This window comes from Hyaena hyaena, unplaced genomic scaffold (assembly GCF_003009895.1).
Source record: "Hyaena hyaena isolate Hyena2069 unplaced genomic scaffold, ASM300989v1 scaffold_1053, whole genome shotgun sequence".
NCBI classification, from domain to species: domain Eukaryota; kingdom Metazoa; phylum Chordata; class Mammalia; order Carnivora; family Hyaenidae; genus Hyaena; species Hyaena hyaena.
The window spans coordinates 397,472-425,099 of NW_024081687.1; the positions used below are offsets into that span (position 1 = coordinate 397,472).

The following is a 27,628-nucleotide window of genomic DNA, read 5'->3' on the forward strand; positions in this document are numbered from 1 at the left end:
TAAGAAAGAATGAAATCTTGCCATTTGCACCACCATGGAAGGACCCTGAAGGCTTTGTGCTGAATGAAATAAGTCAGAAAGAAAAACAAATACTCTATGATCTCACTTATATGTGGAATCTAAAAAAAACCAAACTCATAGAAACAAAGACCAAATTGGTGGTTGCCAGAGGCAGGGTGCGGAGGAGCTGGGTGAAGATAATCAAAAGGAACAAATTTGCAGTTAGAAGATAAATAAGTTCTGGGGACATAATTGCAGCATGGTGGCTATAGGTAACAATACTGTGCTGTAGATCTGAAAGTGGCTAAGAGAGTAGACCTTAAAAGTTCGCATCACAAGAAAAAAAGAATTGTAACCATGCGAGGTAAGGATATGGTCATCATTTTGTGATAGACACACACATCAGGTCACCATGCTGTATATCTAAAACTTACACAGTGGTATATGTCAACTATATCTTGATAAAACTTGGGGGGAAGAAAAGAAGGAACAGCCAAAGACCTTCCAAAGGTGATGAAAAGTATAAACCCACAGATGTGAAAGCTTCCAAACCCTAACCAGAAGAAACATGGAAAAAAAGGACACTGAGGCACATTATATGCAAAATGCTCAAAGTCAGTAAGGAGAAAACTGTAAGAGGAGACAGTGGAAAAAAGACACATTATGTTCAGAGGGACATGATCCGATGGTGACAGATTTCTCAGTGGAAACATGACAAGCAGCAGGTATAACAATATCTTTATTGGAAAACAAACTGTTGACCTGGAATTCTATGCCTAGTGAAATTAACTTTCAAAAAGGAAAGCTAGAAAAAAAAAGACATGTTACTCCCCAGACATATAAAAGCTGAAAGAATTCACTGCCAGCACTTTCACACTACTAAAAATGTGAAAGTCCTTTAGGCAGAAAGAAAATGATACCACATTTGTGATCTATACAAAGGAATAAAAAACACTAGAAATAATCACCTTATAGGAAAATATATAAGATTTCTTTCTTACTATTTAGACCTCTTTAAAAGATAATTGAGTTGGGGGCACCTAGGTGGCTCAGTCAGTTAAGTGTCTGACTCCTGCTCTCAGCTCAGGTCAAAACTCACAGTTTGTAAGTTCGAGCCCCAGGTTGGGCTCTGTGTTGCCAGAGCAGAGACTACTTGGGATTCTCTCTCTCTCTCTCTCTCTCTCTCTCTCTCTCTCTCCCCCTCCCTCCCTCCCTCCCTCTCTTTCTCTCTCTGCCCCCTCCCACTCATGCTCTCTGTCTCCCTCTCTCAAATTAAATAAATAAATGTTAAAAATAAGATAATTCAGCTTTAATAAAAATAATAACATAGTGTGATGTTTATAACATGCAGAGGTGAAATGTGTAACAATAATAGCATAGCAGCGGAGAGGGGAAAATAGAAGTGTTTTGTTATAAGTTTCTTACACTACATGAGAAGTGGCATAATATCATTTGTAGATAGGCTGTGACACGTTAATGATATACACTGCAAATCCTAAAGCAACCACAAAAATAGCAAAACAGTTATAGCTAATAAGCCAGCAAAAGAGATCCTATGGAATAATAAAAATTTCTCAATCCAAAAAAAGGCAGAAAAAGAGGTAAAAAGAAACAAAGAACATATGGATCATTAGGCAATTGTGAGAGAGCAGATTTAAGTCCAACCATGTAAAGAACCACACTAAACCTGAAGGGCTTAAAGACGCTAATCTGAAGGCAGAGACTGAGATTGTATTTAAAAACAAACTGACATGGCACAGAGATCTGGGTTTGAATCCCAGCTGTGTGTACCTAAGCCTCAGTTTCTTCATCTGTAAAATGGATCTTAAAACTGCCTATTCCATGGAGCTGTCATACAGGATTTAGTGAGATTCTGTGTATTATACAACACCCTCTAAGCACTTGATAAATGGCAGATATCATGGAAAGGCAAAGAGACGTCTTGGGGGTACAGAATAGGGAGAGAGTGAATAGGGGTGGGTCTCCATCACTTCAGAGTAGAAGGGGCTGGGGTTCAGATCCTCCAAGCAGGGTGAACAGGGCTGAGCACACAGAGGATGCTCCTTAAACACTCAAATATTTAATTGGAGATTATGATCCACCTCCAGCTGTCCCCATTCTCTTAGCTCTGTGACGTACAATTACTGCAAGTCAGACGGAACGTCTTGACTCTTAAAACGCTGTCTAGACATCTGGTCTACAAAAAGTACTACATATTTTTACTCTTCCTTCACTGCTCATTACACCTCTGCAAAAATGTAGTGTTATGTTCTCTCTCACCACAGGCCTAATTAGAATGATAAAATATTTAAATCTTTTAAATGAGAACCTGAAGTAGACAAGCCCTTCGGTTAGAAACATCTGAGACAACAATTTGTATTTTAATGATACCTCTTGCTTTAAGGAGAAGAGGCAGGCACTGGCTGGGGAAAACATTCTCTAAGCAGCAGATTGCCAGACGCCCTAGAATTCTATTTTTCTGGGAGGTGCTGTGTTCCCCCGGGGAGAGAAAATTTCTGCTGGTGTGTTGCAGATCTTTTGGAACAATCCCACAAGCCCACGAGTGTAGCCACAACCATTTCAAGGGATGACAGATAGCCTCCTCAACACAACCAGATTTTTTTGTGGATTTTTTCCCCTCCATGAAAAATGATTAAAATGCAAATTAACTGTGAGCTTCCCAAGGTCCAAGGGTAGGGGGGCTGGTAGCAGATGTATCAGTATCTCAGCTCTAATTAGACCACAGATACTGTCTTCCAGAAAGACCCGCCCACTGTCAACATACTGTTCTGGGTGTGACTATGTCCTCCCACCAGCAAGGCCAAGGTTCTTGGGGGGATCTGGGGGGAGATGTGTGTGTGTGTGTGTGTGTGTGTGTGTGTGTGAGTGGGGGAGGCCCCCACTCCTCAGACCTTCCCAGCAGGTGCTGATCCCCCTCCCTACATCTACCCCCTCCACCCCTCCATAACTCAAGAACTACTGTCTTACCAGGAAGTACTTATAGGGTTGAACAGTATGAAACTGTCAAGTCAAAAATGGCCATTTGGGCTTTTTCCATAATTAGGCTATTGATGATAGCTATAGACATTGGGGTACATGTGCCCCTTCAAATCAGCATTTTTGTATCCTCTGGATAAAAACCTAGTAGTGCCATTGCTGGGTCATAGGGTAGTTCTATTTTTAATCTTTCAGGGAGAACCTCCATATGTTTTCCAGAGAGGCTGCATCAGCCCAAATGTCCATCCACTGATGAATGGATCAAGATGTGTTACACACACACACACACACTGGAATATTACTGAGCCACCAGAAAGAATGAAATCTTGCCATCTGCAACAACGTAGATGGGACTAGAATGTATTATACTAAGCAAAATAAGTCAGTCAGAGAAAGACAAATATCATATGATCATTCATACGTGGAATTTAAGAAACAAACCAGATGAAAATAGGGAGAGGGAAGAAAAAATAAGATAAAAACAGAGAGGAAGGCAAAGCATAAGAAACTCTTAAATACAGAGAACAAACTGGAGGTTGTGAGAGGAGAGGTGGGTGGGGGGAGGGGCTAAATGGGTGCCGGGCATTAAGGCAGGCACGTGTTGGGATGAGCACTGGGTGTCACATGTAAGTGAGGGATCACTAAATTCTACTCCTGAAACCAAGACTACACTGTATGTTAACTAACTTGAAGTTAAATTTTAAAAAATTCTTTTTTTAAATTTTTTTTAATTAACTCTTTTTTTTAATTTTTTTTTTTAAATTTATTTCTAGGAGAGAGAGAGAGAGAGAGAGACAGCGTGAGCAGGGGAGGGTCAGAGTGAGAGGGAGATACAGACTCTGAAATTGGCTCCAGGCTCTGAGCTGGCAGTCAGCACAGAGCCCAACGTGGGGCTCGAACCCACGAACCGTAAGATCATGACCTAAGCGAAAGTCGGACTCTTAACCGACTAAGCCATCCAGGCGCCCCTTGTTTTTAAAAATTTTTAATGTTTTATTTATTTCTGAGAGAGAGAGACACACACACACACAGCGTGAGTGGAGGAGGGTCAGAGAGAGAGGAAGATACAGAATCTCAAACAGGCTCCAGGCTCTGAGCTAGCTGTCAGCACAGAGTTTCACACGGGGCTTGAACCCACGAACCGTGAGATCATGACCTGAGCTGAAGTCGGATGCTTAACCGACTGAGCCACTCAGGCGCCCCTTAAAAAAATTCTTTAAATTTTAAAAATGTGGCACTGGAATATTAGTCAACTATAGGAGAAAGGAGTTTTGCCATTTGTGACCACATGGGTGGACCTTGAGGGCATTGTGCTAAGTGAAATAATTTATACAGAGAAAGATTAACACTTTTTGATCTCATGCATACAAGTAATCTAAAAACCAAAACCAAAACCAAAAAATACCAAAGAACAAAAAATACCCCTCGAAATAATGAATACGCAGTTCACATTGGTGGCTGCCGTACCCACGTGGGGGCAGAGGGAGGGCCAGATGGGTGAAGGTGGTCAAAGTTATTTCAAACTCCCAGTTATGAAATAAAGTTCTGGGGAGATAATATATACATTATGGTGAGTATAGTTAGCAATTCTATATCATGTATTTGAAAGCTGCTAAAAAAGTAGATCTTAAACATCCTCATTGCAAGAAAAAAATGTAACCATGTGTAGTTAAGAATGTAACCAAACCTACTGTGGTAATGATCTCACAATATATACAAACATTAAATCATTATGGTGCCCCCTAAAACTAATAAAGTTGCATGTCAATTATAGCTCAGTAAAAGTCGTTTTAACTCAAGAAAAAAAGTCGCCAGATGTCAGCAACTTCATACAGTTCGACCGAATAAAGTCGTGGCTCACCTCCTTAATAGTAACTTCCTCCTCTCTTGGGCAAGGCAGCTCAAAAGGTTTCGTCAAGCTCTAAACATATCTGACTGGTCTAGAGCGATTGCAGGGGTGGCCCCCCAGGGAACCCCACCCACACACCCCTGTCCTGTGTGGCCCATGCAGCGGCCAGTCTCCAAAGATATCCATTCCTTCTGTTCCTCCGGGCCGTGCACGCTGTTCCCTGCGTTGAACGGTGGAGCGTGCCCTCTCCGCTGAAATCCGGGCTGGCCTTAGGACCTTTCTTGGCCAAACCAACGCAGAGTTGGTGACCTTTTGCGACTTCCAAGGTCAGTCGTAAGAAGCTTCGTAGCTTCTCCCTGGGAACGCGGGTGAGGGGGGAAGGCAGTGCCCCACAACATAACCGCCAGGTTGCGAGGAAAGCCAGGCCACCCGAAGAAGCAGCCACAGGACGAAATGCCAAGTGGAGAGAAGGGTCAAGTTGAATGGAGTTGCCAGACGTGTGCGGAAGCAATGCTGGGAGTCTCAACTCCAGGCCGAGCTGCCCCAGCTGATGCCACTGAGCAGAAAGAAACTGCCGAGTCCTTCCCAAGTTCTGATCCCATAAAGTCGTGCGCAAAATAAATGATCGCTTTAGGCCACTAAATAACTGAAATAATAACCTACAAGTAACTGAAACTGCTCCCATCATGGTCGGTTGGCTTATAAAAAAATTTAAAAAATTTTTAAACATTTATATTTGAGAGAGAGAGAGACAGAGCATGAGCAGGGGAGGGGCAGAGAGAGAGGGAGACACAGAATCTGAAGCAGGCTCCAGGCTCCGAGCTGTCAGCACAGAGCCTGATGTGGGGCTCGAGCTTATGGTCCATGAGATCATGACCTGGGCCAACGTTGGACGCTTAACCCACTGAGCCACTCAGGTGCCCCAGCTTATTAAAAAATTTTAATTAGTGGTCAACATTTAAAAATCCAGACTGCGCGGGGTGCCTGGGTGGCTTAGTCGGTTAAGTGTACGACTTTCGCTTAGGTCATGGTCTCGCGGTTCATGGGTTCGAGCCCTGCGTCGGGCTCTGTGCTGACTGCCAGCTCAGAGCCTGGAGCCTGTTTCGGAGTCTGTGTCTCCCTCTCTCTCTGACCCTCCCCTGCTCACGCTGTCTCTCTCTCTCTCTCTCTCTCCTAGAAATAAATAAAAAATATTTAAAAAAAAATCCAGACTGCGTGTAAAAATCCAAGTTTTCATTTTTCTTGAAAACCCACGAGAACCCGCAGCCCTGAGCCTGTGTGTCTGTATGGCTCAGGGAAGGAGGGGCACCAGGCGTCCACTCTCTGGGTCACCGCAGTCCCCCACCCCGCTCTGCTCCACCTGCATGAGGTCCCCTGCTTGGCCCCGATCTCCCAGTCTCTCCCCACCTGCCCAAGGCCCAACCAAATGCCCCGACTTGAAACCCCCACGCCTAACAGGAGACATTATGTCAAGCCCCAGTCCATTCCACCCTGCCTGAAATGTCCTCACTCCTTCTCAGTCTACATAACAGTCAGGCAGCCTTCAGACAGCTTAGTTCAAACCTCCTTCCCTGACCTCTGGGTTAGGTGCCTCCTCTGGGCTCCCAGGGCACCTGGGTTTACCTTCACCGTGTCACAGATCACACGGCAGCCCTGTGGCCTCTCCTCCCCACAGGAAACATTTGCTGAGTGACTAGATGAACAGCTCCACAGGGAAGGCGATTTTGTGCCCATTTCACAGAATCTGAAACTGAGGTTTAGAGAAATGATCTGTCCGATGTCGCTCTAAGACCAGTGACCACCCACACAAGAATCAAGATCCTTAACCTTCATGGGTCTTCAGAACCTGTTATGGGTTGAACTGTGTCCTCCCCCTCCCCAGAAATAGGCTATTGAAGCCCTAACTCCTGGTCCTTGTGAACGTGACCTTCTTTCAAACCAGTTTCTCTGCAGATGTAATCAAGTTAAAATGAGGTCATCCGCGTGAGTCCTAATCCAACATCCAATGTCTTGATAAAAAGCAGAGAAGAGACACAGATATGAAGAGCGAGCACCCGGTAGGCAGAGGCAGAGATTAGAGAGATGCCTCTATAGCCCAAGAGCTCTAAGGACTTGAGGCAACACCATGATGCTCAGAGAAAGGCGTGGGACGGCTTCACCCCTGCAGCCTTCACACACGCATGCCTTCCAATGCCTGAGTTTGGGTTTTCCAGCCTCCAGAGCTGGGGGAGATTACATTTCTGTGTTAAGCCAATCCGTGGTTATATGTTACGGCAACCCTAGGAATAACACAGTTGTTTTTAAGAACCTGTTTAGGGGCGCCTGCGGGCTCAGTCAGTTAGGCATCCAACTTCGGTTAAGGTCATGATCTCATGGACCATGAGTTCGAGCCCTGTGTCGACTCTGTGCTGACAGCTCAGAGCCTGGAGCTGCTTCAGATTCTGTGTCTCCCTCTCTCTCTCTCTCTGTCCCTCCCCCTGCTTACGCTCTCTCTCTCTCAAAAATAAATAAATATTAAAATTTCTAGAAGAACTTGTTTAAAAACAGGGAGGCAAACCACAAGAGACTCTTAAATACAGAGGACACACTGGGGGTTGCTGGAGGGAGGTGGGGGGGGGCTGGGGCTAAATGGTGAGGAGCATTAAAGAGGACACTTGTCGGGATGAGCACTGGGTGTCATAGGTAAGCGCTAAATTAGGTAAGCGCTAAATCAGTGGCTTCTACTCCTGAAGCCAACACTACACTGTATGTTAACGACTTTGAATTTAAATAGATAAATTTAATTGGGGCGCCTGGGTGGCTTAGTCAATTAAGCGTCGGACTTTCGCGTAGGTCATGATCTCGCGGTTCGTGGGTTCANATTTTAAAAAATTAAAAAAAACAAAACAAAAAAAACAAAAGTAGGTCATTCAAATTTCCAACTGTAAAGTCTTACAGTAAATCTTGTTGAAAATAACAGAAATGGGGCGCCCGGGTGGCTTAGTCGGTTAAGCATCCGACTTTCGCTCAGGTCATGATCTCGCGGTTCGTGGGTTCGAGCCCCGCGTCGGGCTCTGCGCTGACTGCCAGCTCGGAGCCTGGAGCCTGTTTCAGTCTGTGACTCCCTCTCTCTCTGACCCTCCCCTGCTCACGCTGTCTCTCTCTCTCTCTCTCTCTCTCCTAGAAATAAATAAAAAACATTAAAAAAATTAAATAGATAAATTTAAAAATATACACATAAACACAACACTCTGTGTACCTCGGGGCTGCTGATTCTCTGAAACTGATCCATGATGGGGCCCTAAGGTCCTCCCCAGCCCCCCAGCACTTGGCCTGCCCTGCGAGGTGGTTTGCTCCCATGCAGGGTGACCCCTGGGGTCGGGGCTCCACTTCTGGCTCCTCAGCTTCTCAGCTGAGCCACCCCAGCTCCTCATTTCTTCCCTGTCCACATGGCGGGACTAATAAAGCCACCTACCCGACCACAGGTGTCCCACCTGTGGCAGGCATGGTCAGCAGAAGGGCAGACCTCAATTTTGAAGCAAGTTCCTGGGTCTCACGATTTTAAGTTGCTGAGTCCCTACTCAGGTGACTTCCTTCCAGTAACCACACGACTTTTTATGGCCTGGAAGGGACCAGAGAGCCACGGATCTCCATCCAGAGGAGGGAGAGGGTGACAGCTCTAAGCGTGGTTTCGGCTTTGAGATTCAACCCTGGCCACAGGCTGGAATCAACAACAACGGGGTGATGGCGGGGGAGGGGGGGGGAGTACAGAGGCTACGGATGCCGGCTTCTAGCTGAGACTCTGAGGGGGGTCCTGGGGGCGGGACCTGGGCAGCTGGTCTTAAAGGCTCCCAGAGGACTCTAATGGCAGTAGCATTGGGGAACTACTGGGTTTAGATGACTCGCTCTAGGGACGGTGCAAGACAAACACAAGACTGAGCTCTCGTGCCACAGGCCGGCTCGCTCCACATGGCCTGACAGCCTAGATAGCGTGACGTGCCCTCCTGGGCCCTCGAGTTCTTTTCTGCCCACAAGGCAGCTTCCTTAAATTTCACTCCTCGCATCCTGGAGGTCTCAGGGTCTCTGTGCTTCCTGCCTGATGGCGGGCTTGCCCCAGAACTCGCGTCCTGGGAGTCGTCGGTGGAAGCTCTGGTCTACTTAAAAGCTCATCTCCGGAATGCCTCTCACACTGCATTCTCCTGGCCAGGAACCCATGTCCGCCCAGGTTTAAAGGGAGGGGGGTCAGATTCTCCCCTCGGACATAGGGGAGGAAGGGCACAGGGCCATCTTCGGAGAGGGGCCGCCACACCAATGACACGGAGATTCGGGGCTCAGTCCTCAAAGTCTGTGTCGTCCCCTGGTCCCCAGCTCCCTGGGGATCTGGGCAGCCCTGTGCTTTTGGCCACCTGTTTACTGCCCGATTCTCCAGGGGGCTGTGGGGACCAGGGATTGTGTGGAGTGGGACTGGGGTGCGTCCAGGGGGAGGAGAGGGCACCTCCAGGGCTCAGGGGTGAGGTGGGGTCCACGAGCTGTCTTCACGCCTTCAGTGCCCACAGCCTCTCTCAAGCCCTAACACACACCCCCACGTACTCCCACCAGGGAGGGCACCCCCTCATCAGAGGAGTCGCGGGGTAACCACTGTCCACTCTGTCCGTCCATAAAGGGCATCTTCGTAACGCTTAGCTGTCGAGAGGCAAATCTTTCTGAAACAGCTCATGTCCTCTGGGCCTCCTAAAGCCACGAACAGGGGATGCCTGCGGGGCTCAGTCTGTGGAGCGCCCGACCCTTGATTTTGGCTTTCGTCATGATCCCAGGGTCGTGAGATCAAGCCCTGCAAGCGTGGAGCCCACTTAAGATTCTCTCTCCCTCTGTCCTTCTCCCCGGCTCACACACTCTTTCTAAATAATAAATAAATAAAGCCACAGGCAGGACTCACATTTCACAACACCGAGGAGGGGGAGGGGTTGTGAAGTCACAGAGATCTCCTTTCATCCAGTCGATTAATCAAGCAGGTGTACACTTCCGACTCCACTCCTGCCTCCCGCCGCTGTGCTCCACCAGGGCGGGGATCTGCCCAAAGCTCTGCCTCAATTACAAGCCGTTCCCTGCTCAACAACCTGCAATGGCTCCCACTGCCCGCTGACGGATGTGAACTTCTCACTCAACGGTCAGCACCTCTGTGACCTGGCCCCTGCCCCTGTCTCCCAGCATGTCCGGGGCCCCTACCTCCCCCCTCCCCAAAGGAGTCTGTGAATATATCCTGGGCCTCCCTCCTCCTGCCTCTCTGCCTAGAATCCACCACCTGACGATGAAGGTGCTCACGGGGAGGGCATCCTACACCCTGAATGCACTGTTTTCCTGTCTTCATCTTTCCACGTGTGTATGTCTTGTCTCACCCCATCCGATCATCCAACAGAAACCTGCTGAGGGCCTACTATGTGCCAAGTGTCTCGGTCCACCCAGCCCTGGTCCATTCCCCTTGCTAGGAATGGCGTGGTCATCATCTCTCCAGTCCTCTGTAAGCACCCAGAAAGAAAATCCACCTCCCATGCCACTTTGCCCCCAGCACCTCGGGCCCAGTGCCTGGCACGGAGCTTGGCACAAGACGGGTACTCGGCTTTTGCCGAACAAGTAGCTGGAGGCACTAACATTCCTCTGTCAAACTGCCCACTGCTTCTGTGTGGGGACCGCCACTTGGTGTCACGCACCTGGTGGCCATTGCACAGTCCGGGCATGTGTGGAGCACTCGCAGAAGCCAGGCACTAAGTGCTGCAGATAAGAGTCGAAGTTCCCACCCTCGTAGGGATACGAGGCACAGAGCAACGCCAGAAAGCAACGCACCCTGGTGAGACCACTTCCTGTGGGAAAGCAGAAGAGAGGACCCCTTTTTAAACACGTGCCCCTGTCCCTTACAGCGTGTCCTTCTCAGGACAGAGCAGCAAGCAGGAAACCGCAGGAGCTAAACGCAGCAGCTGTGTAAATACTCAGACGCGGATTTAAAACCCAGTTCTCCTCCTCAGAATGGTGTGCCTGGGTGAATTATTGAATCCTGATCAAGTTCGGGATCCTGATCTGTAAACGGGGCAATAAAAGTGCCCACGTCACAGACTTGTAAGGATTTCCTGTACCAAAGTGTGGAAGTGACGAGCCCACGGCGGTACTCGACAAACCTCAGCATTTCTGCCCACCGGAGCGCACATCGTGCCTCCCTTCCTTGCAGCTGACTCGAGACCGAGCAAATGATCGACGCCCAAGTATCTGTTGGCAGGAATTCACCGACCACACAAAACGTGAAAGTAACAAAATAGAGAGAGAGAGAAAAAAAGACCCCGATCTCTGTGTAGGCTCTGCCTCCAGATGGTGAAAAGCCCAATGTTTATTTTCTCAAGTTACCATAGCAACTTGTGGTGCTCAGCCCCTGGTTCCCAGTGATCCATTTACCTTGTAACCAGGGACACAAGCTGTTTGGGGGATCCAGGAGGGGGAAGGCAGGGACAGACGTGTGTAAGCTCCTCTTTCCCCTAGAAATAAATCCTGTGAAATCACCTCAATTATCATGCAGCTCAAGTCACCACTGTCTAAACTAATGTCCACATGACAATATTTATAAACATGGGTTTAGGAACAGGAGACAGAAAATTAGGTGGGGGAAACAGTGTTGCTGAGGGGCGCCTGGGTGGCTTAGTCGGTTAAGCGTCCGACTTTCGCTTAGGTCATGATCTCGCGGTTCGTGGGTTCGAGCCCCGCATCGGGCTCTGTGCTGACTGCCAGAGTCTGTATCTCCCTCTCTCTCTGACCCTCCCCTGCTCACGCTGTCTCTCTCTCTCTCTCTCCTAGAAATAAAAAAAAATGAAAAAAAAATAAATTGGACCAGCTGAGTATAACTGATGACTTATAGCTCTTTTGGCTATCAAAAAGCATGGATTCAGTGTTGAGTTACATTTACTCACCTGTNAGTCTGTGACTCCCTCTCTCTCTGACCCTCCCCTGCTCACGCTGTCTCTCTCTCTCTCTCTCCTAGAAATAAATAAGACATTAAAAACAACAACAACAACAGTGTTGCTGACAGTAGCAGTGAGCATTTTGGAAAACTAAACAAGAGATTGCCAAGACCTGGGATCTGGAACCATCCTGGAGATTCTGCGTCCTTCCATGACTGTGTGGGAGGCTTGTCCATATACCTTGGACTTTGCTGTTACTTTTTCAACAGGCTCCAAGGGGGGAAATTTGGGGGAAAAGGCAAGTGTCCTCTTAAAAAAATTAAACAGCAGCAAGGGGGACCCCTGCCACACACGCGGGCGACAGACAGAACCTCGGTGGCCTTCCCACCTCTGGGCTCCCAACATAACCAGCTCATGGGAGGTGCAAGGTCTGATGCGGTACATGGGGATTTACTCTTCTGGACCAAATGTGGCCTTCCCTGGAGCCAGACTGCCCTCCACACTGGGTCCTGGGAAAGAACACAAGCCGGTCCCCAAAGCAAGTGTCTGTCTGCCTTTGTTCTAGCGCAAGAGAGCTGAGCACAGAAACACTGAGATCACCCAAGGCTCACAACTCAAGGGGATTCTCCTTCAGCGAGGATCAAGTGATCAAGTGATGAGAGGTCATCTGTCTTTTCCTGCCATTGGCAACCTGTTTTGCGCCGAGGGAAGAGTTATGGTCGCGTGTCGGGCACTGATGGCTACAGACTCAGCACAAAGAAAAAAAAAAAAAAGATAAAATGATCGCTGCGCTCTCGCGCCCGGCTGCTCACCCGAGGGGGTCTCACCGCCTTCCTCCGGCTACAGGGTCTGTGGTTTCCACTGAGACGGGAGAGAGTGAGAGAGGCGGGTGGGGAGTGCCTGAAGTCACAGGCAAGTTGCAGATAAACCTGCGCCTCGGGAAGATGTGGAATGGAGAGCAGAGAGGTTGCCCACCCACCCAGGTCCGCACGGATCTGGGCTGCACCGCCCTGGCTGCGTCCTGGGTCCCGGAGCGGGGTCGGCAGGGAGGGATGGGCAGGGAGGGGTCGCCTCGCACCGCCCTGGCCCCTCGCAATGTGTAAAGAGGTCGAGCCGGCGCGCTCAGGGCGCACGGCCGGCCCCACCCCCGGGCGCCGCGCTCGCCACCTCCGACGAGGAAAGCCTGGTGGGGAAGCCCGGCTCGGGACAAAGGATCGCGACGTAGGTCCCCGGCGGGCGCCACCGCCCGGCTGGAACCCTCCCGGCGCGTCCAGCCCATGGCCCCGAGCCTCCCCAAACTTGGCAGCCCAGGGCGCGCGGGGAAGGCGCCCCGTTACCTGCGCAGCCATAAAGGACAGATCCATGGTGTCGCTGCCGCGGCCGCCGCCCGCGCTCGAGTCCTCGCCGCCGCCGCCGCTGCGGGTCCGGCGGCCCGCACAGCTGGCCGGGAGCGGGCCGAGCAGCGAGCAGGCACCCCGCACCCCGCACCCCGCGGCGCCGCCGACCTCCGCAGCCCCGGCGTGGCGGCCTCGGCACGCTCCGCGCTCCGCACTCCAGGCCGAGACCCAGACCGAGAGGCGGCCGAGGCGGGGGGCGGGGCGGGGCGGGGCTCGGGGGCCCGGGAGCCCCTCCACGTGACCGCTCCCAGCCCCACCCCGAGGGCGGGGCCCGGCGGAACCCCTGGCGCTCTCAAGATCCTCTCCCGCGTGAGGGCCGAAGGGGGAAACTGAGGCCGGAGGTTCCCGCAGCTGGCGGGAGCGGGACCTCAGGTACAACGCTGTCGGCAGCCCGTGCCTTGCTCGGGGGCTTGCGGGTCAGGGTCAGGGCGACCCAGTGTGGTGTGTCCCCGGCTCTGGCAAAAGGGGGTTTCAATCCTAGCCGGGTTTGTCTGTGAGACAGACATCCGTGGTCATTGCTCCTCACTGAGGTCCGCAAGGCAAGGCGCGCGATGATGAAGGTTGGGGACACCTGCGGGGGGGAACCTGGCGCCCGCATCCTCGGGGCTCCGTGAGGACTGTGCTCCCGGCGGCGGCGGCTCACCTGGAAAGTCCTCCGCAGACCACTGGTGTGTGCAGTTACCCGCCTGCTGAGCCTGGCCTTGCTCGGGAAGAGGCGGGGGGCACCCTGACCTCTCCCAGGACTTGGCTCTGAAGAAAAATAGGACGGGAGGTGAGCGGATGTTGGACAGACCCCTGTCTCTTGGCTCGTTTGGGCTTTATGGTCTTAAACCCACACCTCCTCCAGACCCCAGACCAACCCCTTGTGGTCAATACCTGGATCGGGTTTTGTGGGTCCTTCCCTCCTGCCCTCGCAATTGCTGACTCCATTTTTAATGTCCGTTAGGTCCTGGCTTTGAACTGAACTGTTAAACCAGTGTCCTTGAAGAGAGAAAACATTCTAATATTAACCACACTCACTGCCCAGAGGCGCCCAGAGGACTTAGAAGGTTGTCAACAAAAGCTTGAATGCGGTATTTAAATCCCTCTACTGATGTATAATTTATAGAAATGTCCCTATTTTCCATATATAGGTCGATGAGTCTTGACACATATATACACCCTTGTAATCAGAACTATAATCAATATATAGAACCTTCCACTCACTCCTAAGTAAAAGTTCCCTCTTGCCCCTTTGAAGTCAACCCCCGCCACCCACCTTTCTGCCACTACAAGTTAGATCTGTCTTTTCTAGATTTCTGGAATCATATAGATTGTATTCTTTTCTTCGTCTGGCTTCTTTCATTCAGGAAGATGTGTTGGAAAATCTTCCATGTTGTGGCACATAGTTGTGTGTTTATGACAGACTGACAACCCGTTTTTACAATGTGTTTGTACATTTTACATTCCCACCGACAGTGTATGTGAGTTGTAGTTCCTTCATGTTCCCAGCAACACTTGATACTGTCTTTTGTTTTTAAGTTTTTATGTATTTATTTTGAGAGAGGGAAAGGGAGGGACAGCGAGAGGGGGACAGAGAGAATCCCAGGCAGGCTCCACATTGTCAGCGCAGAGCCCGAGGCGGGGCTTGAACTCACCAATGGCAAGGTCATGGCCTGAGCCCAAATCAAGAGGCGGGTGCTTAACTGACTGACTGACCCAGGTGCTCGCTCCTCTTGATACGGTTTTTAAGTGAAGCCATTCTAGTGGGCATTGTGGTTTAAATGTGCATTTTCCTGGTGACTGATGAATTCAAACATCTCTTTCACTTGCTCACTCTTGGACATTCGTATGTTTTCTTTGGTGAAGGGTCTGTCCCAGGCTTTTACCCATTGAAAAAAATGGAATCAATCATCCTTTTATAATTGAGTTGTAAGAGTTCTTTATGTGTCCTGGATACAAGTCCTAGGTCAGATGTATATACTGTACGCATTTTCTCTCCCTTTGTGCTGTTTTTTGTTTTTGGAATGGGGCTTTTTTGAATAAACGTTTTTAGCTTTGATCAAACACAGTTGATTTTTTTCTCTTTTATGGTTCATGCTTTTTGTCCTAAGAAATCTTTGCCTACCTCAAGGTCATGAAGATTTTCTCTGTTCCCCTCCCCCCAAAGTCTTATGCTTCTAGCTTTTATGTTTAGGCCTCTGATCTGTTTTTGTTTTTATATACAGTGTGAAGGAAAGGATGAGGCTCTCTCTTTTTTTTCCTATCCCAAATGGGTGTCCAGTTGTGCCAGCACCATTAATTGTTATGACTACCTTCTCCCCATTGAATTACCCAGAGGCAGGACTAGATTTAAGAAGACACAAATTTCTTTTTTAAGTGTTTAATGTCTGTTTTCAAGGAGAGAGACAGAGCATGAGGTGGGGAGGGGCAGAGAGAGAGGGAGACACAGAATCCGGAGCAGGCTCCAGGCTCTGAGCTGTCAGCACAGAGCCAGTTATGGGGCTTGAACTCATAATCCATGAGATCATGACCTGAGCTGAGATATTCAACCGAGTCACCCAGCCATCCCAAGAAGACACAAATTTTAAGGTGGCACTCACTCTCATGTGCCACTCTGCACTATGTGACCCTGGGAGTGTCTTCTTAATGTTTTTGTAAGTTTATCTATTTATTTTGTTTTATTTTGGTTTTTTTATATTTTTATTTATTTCTAGGAGAGAGAGAGAGAGAGAGAAAGACAGCGTGAGCAGGGGAGGGTCAGAGAGAGAGGGAGACACAGACTCCGAAATAGGCTCCAGGCTCTGAGCTGGCAGTCAGCACAGAGCCCGACGCGGGGCTCGAACCCACGAACCACGAGATCATGACCTAAGCGAAAGTCGGACGCTTAACCAACGAAGCCACCCAGGCGCCCCTTATCTATTTATTTTGAGAGAGACAGAGACAGAGCGAGCAAGGGAGGGGCAGAGAGAGAAAGAGGGGGAGAGAGAGAAAGAATTCTAAGCAGGCTCCAAGCTGGCAGAACAGAGCCCAACACAGAGCTTGAACCCACGAACCATGAGATCATGACCTGAGCTGAAACCAAGAGTCAGATGCTTAACTGGCTGAGCTACCTAGATGTCCCCTCCTTAAATTTTGATTCCTGAGCACCTTGTTGGCCTCTCCCACTGATGTGGGAAATCTGCGCATTAGAAGGACCACTCTGGGGCTTTCCCCGGGCAACCTCATCCAGGCATGTGAAGATCCAGCAAGGACACCCAGACCTCTGCCCTGAGCTCCAGATGGGCACGTTCGTCTGTCGACTCAGCACCTTCTCCTGGATGGCTGACGGCATCTCAAATTTAACCTGGCCAGGACTGAACTGTGATTTCCCCCTTCTATCCGGCTGCATCGCAGGCAGATAACGTCACTCCCCACATCCTCCCTGTACAATTCAGCGTGTTGTGCACTGCACAAGGGGCGTGGCAGATAAGCAAGCCAGGGTTAAAAGTCGGCCATGTCCCTCTCGTGCAATCTTATGTGTGGATAAGGGGCTATGTCTATCTAGAAGGAGGGCCATCTTTGCTCTTTTCCCCAGAGGCCTCATAAAGACCAGTAGATCCAGTCTTCTGTCTCCCTTACACCCCACTAACCCTCTCATTCGCTGTGCCCTGGCCTCCCTGGGCTTCCCTCTGTCCCAGAAAACCCCAAGTGTGATTCCCGCAGGGACACAGCCTCTGCTGTTCTTTCTCCTTGCAGCTATCTTTCTCCAGATCTTTTTTATTTATTTATTTATTTATTTATTTATTTATTTATTTATTTATTTCTAGGAGAGAGAGAGACAGCATGAGCAGGGGAGGGTCAGAGAGAGAGGGAGTCACAGACTGAAACAGGCTCCAGGCTCTGAGCTGCCAGTCAGCACAGAGCCCGACGCGGGGCTCGAACCCACGAACCGCAAGATCATGACCTGAGCGAAAGTCAGACGCTTAACCGACTATGCCACCTGGGCGCCCCTCTCCAGATCTTTCTTTTGATGCTTCAGATTTTGATTCCAAAGCCACCCTTTCCAGGGAGTCTTCCCTAGTTTAAACAATCTGTCCATAAAATTAAAAAAAAAAAAAAAAAGCACCTTATTTTTTTCCCATAGCATTTCTCCATTTTTAAATGTATTTACTTGTTGGGAAAGGTAATCAGGGCCCTGGGCATCCAGGGTTCAAGGGGATGCATCTATACATGGCACATTTGGAGGATTTGGGGCCCAGGAACAGTCTCCAGACTGCCCTCATGCCAAGTACTGGTATGGAATCCACGTACACAGAGAACATTCTGTTCCCTAAAAGGCTGTCGGCCTGAAGGCCACAAGAGAGGGGGACCTGACCCTGGCATTTTGTCTCGCCTCATCCGGGACCTAGATAGAGAGGGCAGGGGCCACAGAGAACCTGGAGGGAATGCCCTCCCTTCCTGGGAGGCCTTTGAAAGGGTTTAAGAATTCATGAGCTTCCCACTGAGTGACTTGATACATATTTCAAGGCACATCACAGGGGCAGAGGAGGCCTCGGACCCACCCCGCTTTGAGCAGGCCCAGAGAATTGAGGGTGGCAGTGGGGGCAGCAAAATGCACAGGAAATCCTGACCCCCTTTGAGGCCCGGCTCCCTGGGAACCTTTGCTGCATGACAGACTTCTTCTGGCCACTTGCTAAGTGATCCCTAGCCCGCCAGTGTCTGGATCACCAGGCAGATTCCTCGTAAATCTCGATCTTGGCATGGGAGGCATGCAGTCGGCATTGTACACGCTTCCCCGAAGACTCTGGTGCTGGCTCATCTTCCTCGCCATCAGAACTAAGCTTTTCTCTTCCCCAGGCCTCCCTCAGACTCTGCTGTAAAAGTGCAATTCAGCCCCATTCTCTAACAGGTATTTTCTGAATACCTATTCTACATTAGGCATAGAATCTCACTATGCTTCCGAACCTCAAAAAAAAATAGGCTCAAAAGGGTTAAGAAACTCATTCAGGTCACTTAGCAAATATGATTTGATATGATCCCAAGCCAGAATTTGAACCCAGATCCAGCCAATGCATAGTCCAGATACCTTCTATCTATGGTTCCTGCCCATAAAGAACCTATACTTCAGTCAGACCAATGCAAAGTCAAATCATCATAAAGTGATGAGGGATTCATTCATTCATTCTTTCTTTCATTCAGCCAGTATCCCGCTCACCTCTTCAGTATGTATTTCCCAAACACCTGCCGTGTGCTGTGCTGGGCACTGTGTGCTGGGAAGGAGTGGAGACAGCTGCACAGAGCCTTGACGGCAATGACAAGGAGCTGCGGTAGCATCCAAAGCCCCCCATTTGGGCAGGCTGAAGAGTCGGGCTTGAATCTTGGCTCTGCCATGTGCTAGCTGGAAGCCATAAGGCAAGCTGCTTGACATTTTCTGACCCAGAGTTTTTTTCATCCCTAAAAATGGAAGACTGAATGAGATGGTGGCTAGAGGACCTAGCACTGCATCTGGCACATAGTAGGTGTACTGCCAATGGATGGAGGGGAGGAAGGTTCAAGTCCACCAGGGAATGGGAAGGTGCTAGATTTATACAGGGATTGCTCATTCTTGTTTATCCTAGTTTTTTTTTTTTAATTTAATGTTTTATTTATTTCTGAGAGAGAGAGAGAGAGAGCGTGAGGAGGGGAGGGTCAGAGAGAGGGAAACACAGAATCTAAAGCAGGCTCCAGGCTCTGAGCTGTCAGCACAGAGCCCGACGCGGGGCTTGAACCCATGAACCGTGAGATCATGACCTGAGCCGAAGGAGGATGCCCAACCGACTGAGCCACCCAGGCGCCCCTTGTTTATTCTAGTTTAAACACGTGTTTTCAAGAATAAGTCACTGGGGGATTACAGGGCAAGAGACAGGATGGTTTCTTATTTATTCATGAAATGCATCAGCACCTAGCAAACCCCTGGCTTAAATGAAGTACTCTGGGAACATTTCCAAAATGAACAGACTAATGAGCAAATAAGCATTCGTGGTTTGAATAAATAAGTGGATGAAATTAAGTAGGGGGATGTAAGATGTGGAATGTCTCCCTCCCCTGCCAGCCCCCCCCACCCCCCCACCCCCAGCAATCGACTTACCTGCTTTCCTTTGCTGGTACACACACATCGGGGCTGATATTTAAAATGAGTGAATGCCAGATGATGGAAACTCACCTGATGGACTCACTGATTCCTCTTTGGTGCAAGGCTCCCACAGCATGGGAAGGAGCAGGGAACTTGGAGCAGGATTCCTGGGTTATTGCCAAGCCCACATCTCCTAGTAGCCTCTCTTCTATAAGTGATGTTGGGAAAACTGGACAGCTTCATGCAAAAGAATGGAACTGGACCACTTTCTCAAAATTCAAAATAGATTAAATACCTAAATGTGAGACCTGAAACCACAAAACTCCTGGAAGAGAACATAGTAATTTCTCTGACATCAGCGATAGCAACATTTTTCTAAATATGTCTCCTAAGACAATGAAAACAAAAGCAAAAGTAAACTCATGGGACTACATCAAAATCAAAAGTTCTGCGTGGTGAAAGAAACCATCAACAAAATAAAAAGGCAATCTACTGAATGGGAGAAGATATTTGTAAATGGTATATCTGATAAGAGAATAATATCCAAAATATAAACTAACTAATCTGATTTAAAAAGGGCAGAGGACCTGAATAGACATCTTTCCAAAGGAAACATACACATGGCCAACAGACACATGAAGACATGCTCAACATCACTCATCATCAGGGAAATGCAAATCAAACCCATGATGAAATATCACTTTACAACTGTCAGAATAGCTAAAAACAAAGACAAGAAATAATAAGCATTGGCAAGGAGGTGGAAAAAAGGAACCTTGTGTACCGTGGTTGGAATGCAAACTGGCACAGCTACTGTGGAAAACAGTACGGAGGATTCTCAAAAAATTAAAAAAGAACTACCCTACAATCCAGTAATTCCACTATTGGGTATTTACTCAAAGAAATTAAGAACACTTACTTGAAAAGATACATGCCCCCTTATGTTTATTGCAGCCTTATTTACAATAGCCAAGATACAGAGGCAACCAAAGTGTCCACTGATGGATGAATGGATAAAGAAGATGTGATATATGTACACAATGGAATATTACTCAGCCAGGAAAAAGAATGAGATCTTGCCATTTGCAAGATCATCTGGATGGATTTAGAGGGTATTCTATTAAGTGAAATAAGTCAGACACAGAAAGCCAGATACCATGTGATTCTACTTAGATGTGGAATCTAAAAATCAAAACAAGTGTATAAACAAAGAGCAGAATCAGACCTATAAATGCAGAGAACAAGCTGATGGTTGCTAGAGAAGGGGGTGGAAGGATGAGCAAAATGGGTGAAGGGGGGTGAAGGTGGAGTGCAGTTAGGGAATGGCTAAGTCGCAGGAATAAAAGGCACAGTATAAGGAAGGTAGTCAATTTACTGTAATAGTGTGTGTGGTGACAGATGGTAGCTACCCTCATGGCAAACGTAGCATAAATATAGAGAAGTTGAATCACCATGTTATATATTTGAAACTAATGTAATACTGTGTGTCAACTATACGGGAAAAAAAAAGAGAAAAAGAAATCTGGCAAGTTCAAATTCAGATATAAGTGTAAAATGTTAAAAATACACACAGGATTTTGCAGACTTAGTATAAAAATGTAATGATTTTCATCTGACTCTTGGTTTCGGCTCAGGTCATGATGTCATGGTTTGTGGGCTCGAGCCCTGAACCAAGCTCTTTGCTGATGGCTTGGAGCCTGCTTGGGATTCTCTCTTTGCCTCTCCCCTGCTTGTGTGCTCGCTCTCTCTCACTCAAAATAAACAAATAAACTTTTAAAAAAAGCTTTAAAAAATAGTAATGATTTTCAATAATGGTCACATGTTGAAATGACACTGTTTTGGATAAAATAGACCAAAATGTATGATTAAAATCTATTTCACCTGTTTTGTTTTAGATTTTTTGAAGTTTTTGTGCGTTTGTTTTTTGTTTTTTGGGGTTTTTTTTTTTTTTGCCTTTTTAAACGTGGCTTCTAGAAATTTCATGTGGTGTGTGTGCCTTGCATTCTGCTTCTGTTGCAGAGCACTGGCTCATCTGTGGTGCACGGGTGGGACCCGGGAAGGTGGAGGGGTCTGGGCCAGCTCTGTGGCCTTCAGGGCTGGGCTGGATGAGCAGAGAGAAGGACACACAGAGTGTTCCAGCCAGAGGGCAATTTTAACCAAAATAAGCCCCCAGCTTCCCAAGTTCACGACCAGAAGCATTTCAAATCCCGCCCGCTTGTTTCACTGGGGAAGATAACAGCCCGCCCCCTCCCCTGCTGTTCCGCCAACGCCAGGGTCCTTGAGAGGGAGCCGGTGTGGAATGCTTAGTCAGAAATGCATGCAGGGCCGCCTGCATCTGTCACATACACAGAGGAAAGTGTCCCCTTCTCCCCAGACCCCCAGCTGCTCAATCATGCCAGGCCATCCCCACTCCCTTCCCTTCATAGGAAACTTCCACAGCTGCCAGGCACCGCCTCCAGAAGGTAATTGCTGTTTCTCTTTCCTTTGTTGGCTGCGCCTCCAGAGTCTGATGAACGGATTTTAATTAAAGCGCTGATTGCATTGGGAGGAAGTGGTGGGGGGCAGGCAGGTCTGCTGGGGAGGGTGGCTCGGCTGTGACGCCGGAGGACGCCTTCCCCCTCCAGCTCCCCCTTCCCCGGACGGCCGCTTCCATCCTCTCCCAGTACGTAACAATGACCATGATGATGATGATATGAATCATGCTGTCTCCAGGCTGCTCGCATTTTCCTGCACCTCAATTTCCCAAGCTCCTTTGTGCCCACTTCTTGGCCGCTCGAGGTAGCAGTCCTGCAACGGGGAGGTGTCTGCGTGCTGGGGTGGCCATTCAGGGAACCGAAGGCAAACCTTCCCTAAGTCATGGGCGAACGAGCAGAAGGGCAGGACTTGAACTCAGCATCTGACCCGGTGGTATGCCACCTCTATCCCAACCCCCTGGGATAAGATGTGTCCCTAGGGGACCCCCAGGGTCAGAGCCCAGCCACATTTGGCCTCTGCCTCCACCCAGACAGCTTTGATCTCTGGGAGCCTCAATTTCTCTCTTGTGTCAAATTGAGCTAATATCACCGACCCCACAGGATAGTGAGAATTCAACTGAAATCAGCACCTTTATCGGGGCCCCACACATACCCTCACATGGCTTCTTGTGACATTCAGGACAGCGTGTGACCTCAGCATGGCTTTCCCACCCTGCCTGGTCTGCTCCCGCCAGCCTGTTCAGATTTTTTTTTTTCTGCATTTCCCTCTGACCTCTCTGCTGTGGGTCCTGCTAAATGGTTTTGCCAAATCCAAACAAGCCCTGTTCCCTCTCTCTCCCAGCCTTTGTCCTGTTCCCTTCTGCCTGGAAGATGTTCCCCCTCCCTCCCATCCCTGCCCCCTCCTGCCTGCATCCTGCTCAGTCCTCCTGTCTCCACGCGGACATCCCCCTCCTCCAGGAACTTGCCGGTAGAATCCACTTTCTGTGCCCACCTGTGAGCCTTAGAGCGCTCACTGCTTACCTTGTGTCTCCCTGTGCTGTGAAAGCCCCTGAAAGGTACACGCCTGGCTTCCTCACCGCTGGGACCCCAGTAGCCATCTCCCTGGACCTGAGACCAGAGGGAACAGAAGACTCTGGGTCCTGGCCTGGCTTGGAAGCCATGAGTTGAGTTGTGTCCCCCTAAGAGACATGGTGAAGACCTAATCCCCCAGTACCTGTGACCATGTTCCAAGTGCCCTTACTTGAAAGGAGGGTCTTGCAGATGGAATTAAGCTAAAGTCAAGTCGTTGTGACTTGACTCAGGGTGTGACTTGAGCCAATGTGACTATGTCCTTAGGAGAGAAGACGGGCATGGGTGGCTCAGATGGTTAAGCGTCCGACTTCCACTCAGGTCATGATCTCCCGGTTTGTGAGTTCGAGCCCCGCATCAGGCTCTCTGTTGTCAGCACGGAGCCGGCTTTGGATCCTCTATGCCTCTTTCTCTCTGCCCCTCCTCCCTCTCAAAAACAAACATTAAAAAAAGAAGAAGAAGGAGAAGAAAAGAGACCATAGCCACACAATGATGGGGCAGAGAGAGGAGCGGCGCACCTGTAAGCCCGGGACAGCCAGCCACTGCCAGCAGCTGAGAAGAGACAAGGAAGGAGTTTTGCCGGGTTCTCAGAAGGAATACAGTTCTGCTGACACCTTGATTCCAGGCTTCTGGCCTCCAGAACTGTAACAACGTACTTCGGTTGGTTCAAGCCATCGGTTTGGGGTTCTTTGTGATAGCAGTGCTAGGAAATTAACATCGATGCCCGGCCCTACAACCAACTGAACTGTCCTTCAGTTTCTTGGAAAATGGGGATGATCGCTATAGGACTTACCTTGTACAGATGTGAGCCGTGTAAATAGAAGCGTGAAGCTTAGTAAACAGTAGGTGCTAACGAATTCGCTGTTCTTATTTTGGTAACAGCAGGTGCTCAAAAGTTTACGTTGAGAAAAGAAACAGATGAAAGCCACATAGTAGGTGACCCAGAATTGTGCCTTCCCTTTTTCTTTGTGCTCTCCAGGGACAGCTGCCTTTAAGTTTGGAAAGTTCTAGCGGATGTGAATTGTTGGCATCTGTTCAGCACCCATCCTCTCTCTTCTGGCGACAGCCCCCGAATTTTCCTAAGGTAATCCCCATCCTCAGCTCTCCGTCCATGTGGCTCAGCCAGGACTGCTCCTGCCCTTCCCCCCAACCCCCGGCCCCAGGTACCATGGGAACTTGATAGATGGATGAACATGTTGGTCTAATGAGAGTTAAGCCTGGAATTTTAAGCGGAAAGAGAAGCTGGCTTTCTGTGAGGTTGCTAGGCTTGTAGAACACAAGGGCAGAGCTGCCACTGGTCATCTTCTTACCAAAGCTCCATCCAGAAGCAGAGCTGAGAGACGAAGAGAGGAAGTTCCCGGTATCACCGTTTGAGCACCTGGATCCTACGGTGCTTGAAGGCGCATCTATGTCTGCGCTTTGCAGCTGCTGGAGAAAATACATAAGAGTTTTGTGTCCTGAAACCAAAAGATCTGGCCCAGTATTGAAATTCGTAGTGGAGGTTCGCCTGGGGGGGCTCCGTCAGGTAAGCATCCAACTCTTGGTTTCGTCTCAGGTCATGCTCTCTCAATTTCATGGGTTCAAGTCCTGTATTGGGCTCTGTGCTGGCAGCGTGGAGCCCGCTTGGGAGTCTCTCTCTCCCTCTCTCTCTGCCCCTCCCTCACTCACACTCTGTCTCTCTCAAAAATAAATAAATAAACAAAAAAATTTTAAGTCTCTTTCTAAAAAAAAGAAAGAAATTCGTAACAGAAGTGAGGTGTTACAAGTAACAGAACTCAAAATGCGGAATGAGCTGAACAGTAAATAGTGCTGAGGGATGAGAATTTTAACATCTACAATGGGATGTTATTTGGAGCAAGCTAGCCGGCTGAGAGCGTCTTGCTTCTCCTGGGGCAGAGGCCATGTGCCTACTGGTACTGGCTTTAAGAGATAGTGGGAAAATGGATTTTGGCGTAAGCTTCTTGTGGACTTGAGTAAGCTCTTGCAAGAAAGAATTGAGCTATTCTGGAAGCTGGCCCACCCAAGATATGGGGGAGAATAAAATCTGGCTTCCCTGAGCGAGTTTTTCTGCCTGTGATTAATAATCTAGGTTGATTGAGAGTCAGATACGAGAACGAGCATTTCTAATCTATAGACTTTCCCAAGCCATGGCCTGGATAAAAGGACCACCCCAAGAAGGCTCCTAACTACACTGAGGATTTGCTCTGAGACCAGCAGACCAGGATATGAACTTGTCAGGTCATTGGGCTTCTAGAGAAATCTCAGTACTGGAAAATGGAAAGCCTCAGTTGCTCAGCCCTGGAGGCAATCACGAGGCCTTGAGCCTATACGATCAGAAATTGGATTGCCAAAGACATACAGCTTTCAAAGGGGCATCCTTCATGCCCCAGCAGTGAAGGCCAGCAGACGAGAGGGATCTCCTTAGAGAGCAGACCACGGGCAGCAGAAAGTGACCGACCAAGGACTGGTTCATTGCCAGGAGGGAGTCCTGGATATCATCCCCAAGGTAAACGCTATGAGCAAGTGGCATTCTCTATTGTTTCTCCTTGTCTTCTTTCCCCAAAGGGATTTTTGTTGTAATTTTTCTTTTTCCATCTCCTCTGTTGTACAAGAGATTAAGTTAATTTATCGTTCAGCTGTATGTAAGCTGGACCTCTGGAAATCTTCCCGAGAGCTAACTGGGGTTAATGAAATTCACCCAGGGATCGTGGATTCAGATCTGGATGCGGAGGGTCGTCTCTGTCTGGGGATGGGGGAGGGGGCAGCGTCTGACTGCATGCTATCTCATTGCACCCTGTTAGGTGAAGGCAATTTGAAAGTATGGGAAGGCTGTGGGGTGTGCAAGTTGGAGTTCAGGGTGTAGGTGACATCCGTTGTTTTCACCCACCCAGCACCCATTCTTGCCTTTTCTGTTCTCGGCACCCTGGGAGAGAAAAGACTGTGGAGAAAAGACCTCCCCAACTGACACACAGAGTGCTTGGCTAGGTTGACAGCCTCTCTACCACCCACCCTCTCAGACTTAGGGGTTACCCCATGACCCAAAGCCTCTAGACGATCCGTCATTACCTCCCCAAGTCCATCAGGCAGAGAAATAGTATTCCAGTAAAAGTCAAGCAAGTTCTTCCTCTGAAACTACTAGGCAGAAAGAACGCAGAGGTGATCAGAATGGAAAGACAGAGTGAGGCAGATCTACGACAGCTGCGTCTGAGCCCCTGGAATGTGAGATTGAAGTGAGCCAGCAAACGGTCTCCTTGGCCAGCCAGCTTGAATTGAGTTCCCGCCGTTACGGTAGAAAGAGCCTTGACATGTAAGAACGCAAGCCAATTCTTGGGGTGAGGACGTTGGAAATAAAAGAGCCCTGGGGATTTCTGTAAGGGTTTGATCTTCAGTGTTCTTTGTCCTCTGACTGCATGTGAAGGACTTGGAAAAACTCCCCATCGCCAACTGCAGTATTTCCACAGCTGTGTGAACCCGACAGAAATGTGGACCTAGTTAGTCACTGAGGTGTGGAAATCTTCACTGTGTGACTAAATGTGGCTTACCCCCCCTCACATATGGGGTGAGTATGAGTGAATATAATTATCTTGGAGTTCTACATAATTATCTTTGAATTTCATATCATCTTCAAATCTCTAGACTTGAAATTCTGTCAAACACTAGAAAGTCACAAGAATACTATGAGACACTCCCATATACCACCCAGATTCACCAGTAATAAAGCATTAGTTTTATTATTTCTTCTCTCCAGATATATCCAAATTATTTTTTCTGAACTATATTGACTCACCAATAATAAAACAATGGCTTTATTATCCCATCTCTCTTTTTCTGAATGATATTGATTCACCAATAATAAAGCTAAGGCTTTATTATTAATAAGCATTATTATTAATTAGCATTAGCTTTATCATTCCCTCTCTCTATATATATCCAAATTATTAATCTTTTTCTGAACTCTTTGAGATTAAGGTTACAGATATTAGGCATCTCTAACCCACAGAGAGTTACTGTGTGTTTTTAAGAACAAGAATATTTCTTTTTTTTTAAATTTTTTATGTTTTTTTATTTATTTCTGAGAGAGAGAGAGAGAGAGAAAGCATGAACAGGGGAGGGTCAGAGAAGAGAGGGAGACACAGAATCTGAAACAGGTTCCAGGCTCTGAGCTGTCAGCACAGAGGCCGACTCGGGGCTCAAACCCACGTACTGTGAGATCATGACCTGAGCCAAAGTCAGACGCTTAACCAACTGAGCCACCCAGGTGCCCCAAGAATATTTCTTATGGTATGATGATCAAAATCAGACAACTTAACAGTGATGTAACATTATTATTGAATCTATGGAATTTATTCAAATTCACCAGTTGTCTGATTGTCCCTTATGGTCACTTTTATTCTAATTCAGGATCCCATTTGGGGATTAAGCATTGCATTTGATTTTCATTACTTTTTTGTCTCCTTTAGCCTGGAATGGTTTATTAGGTCGTCTTTGTTTCTCTTGATATCATGGCATTTTTGTTCCGTAGAATGTTCCTCAGTTGGTGTCTTAGTCTGACTGGGTTTCTATAACAAACTACCATAGACAGGGTGGCTTATAAAGGACAGAAATGTATTTTTCACAGTCACAGAGGCTGGAGGTCCCAGCTCAAGGGGCCATCTGATTCTGTGTCTGGTGAGGCCCCACTTTCTTCTTCACAGATGACCCTTCTCTGGTGTCTCTTCTAAGAGCACTGATGCCGTCATGAGGGCCCATCCCCTTGACCTCATCTAATTCTGATTACCTCCCAAGTCCCCATCTCCAAATGCCATTTCATTTCCAGGCTCCAATATATAAATTTTAGGGGGACATAATTT

At 48.4% G+C, this 27,628-nt stretch overlaps 1 protein-coding gene across 1 annotated transcript in view; it reads right to left on the minus strand.

Moving 5' to 3' along the window:
- The window catches only part of CUNH14orf132 (chromosome unknown C14orf132 homolog), a 55,108-nt gene extending 41,964 nt beyond the window's left edge, over positions 1 to 13,144 (minus strand). The window contains exon 1 of the mRNA XM_039222085.1: positions 13,104 to 13,144. Coding sequence (XP_039078016.1) covers positions 13,104 to 13,130 — 27 coding nt within the window. The 5' untranslated portion in view covers positions 13,131 to 13,144. The remainder of the gene's footprint in view (positions 1 to 13,103) is intronic.
- Positions 13,145 to 27,628: the final 14,484 nt, after the last annotated feature.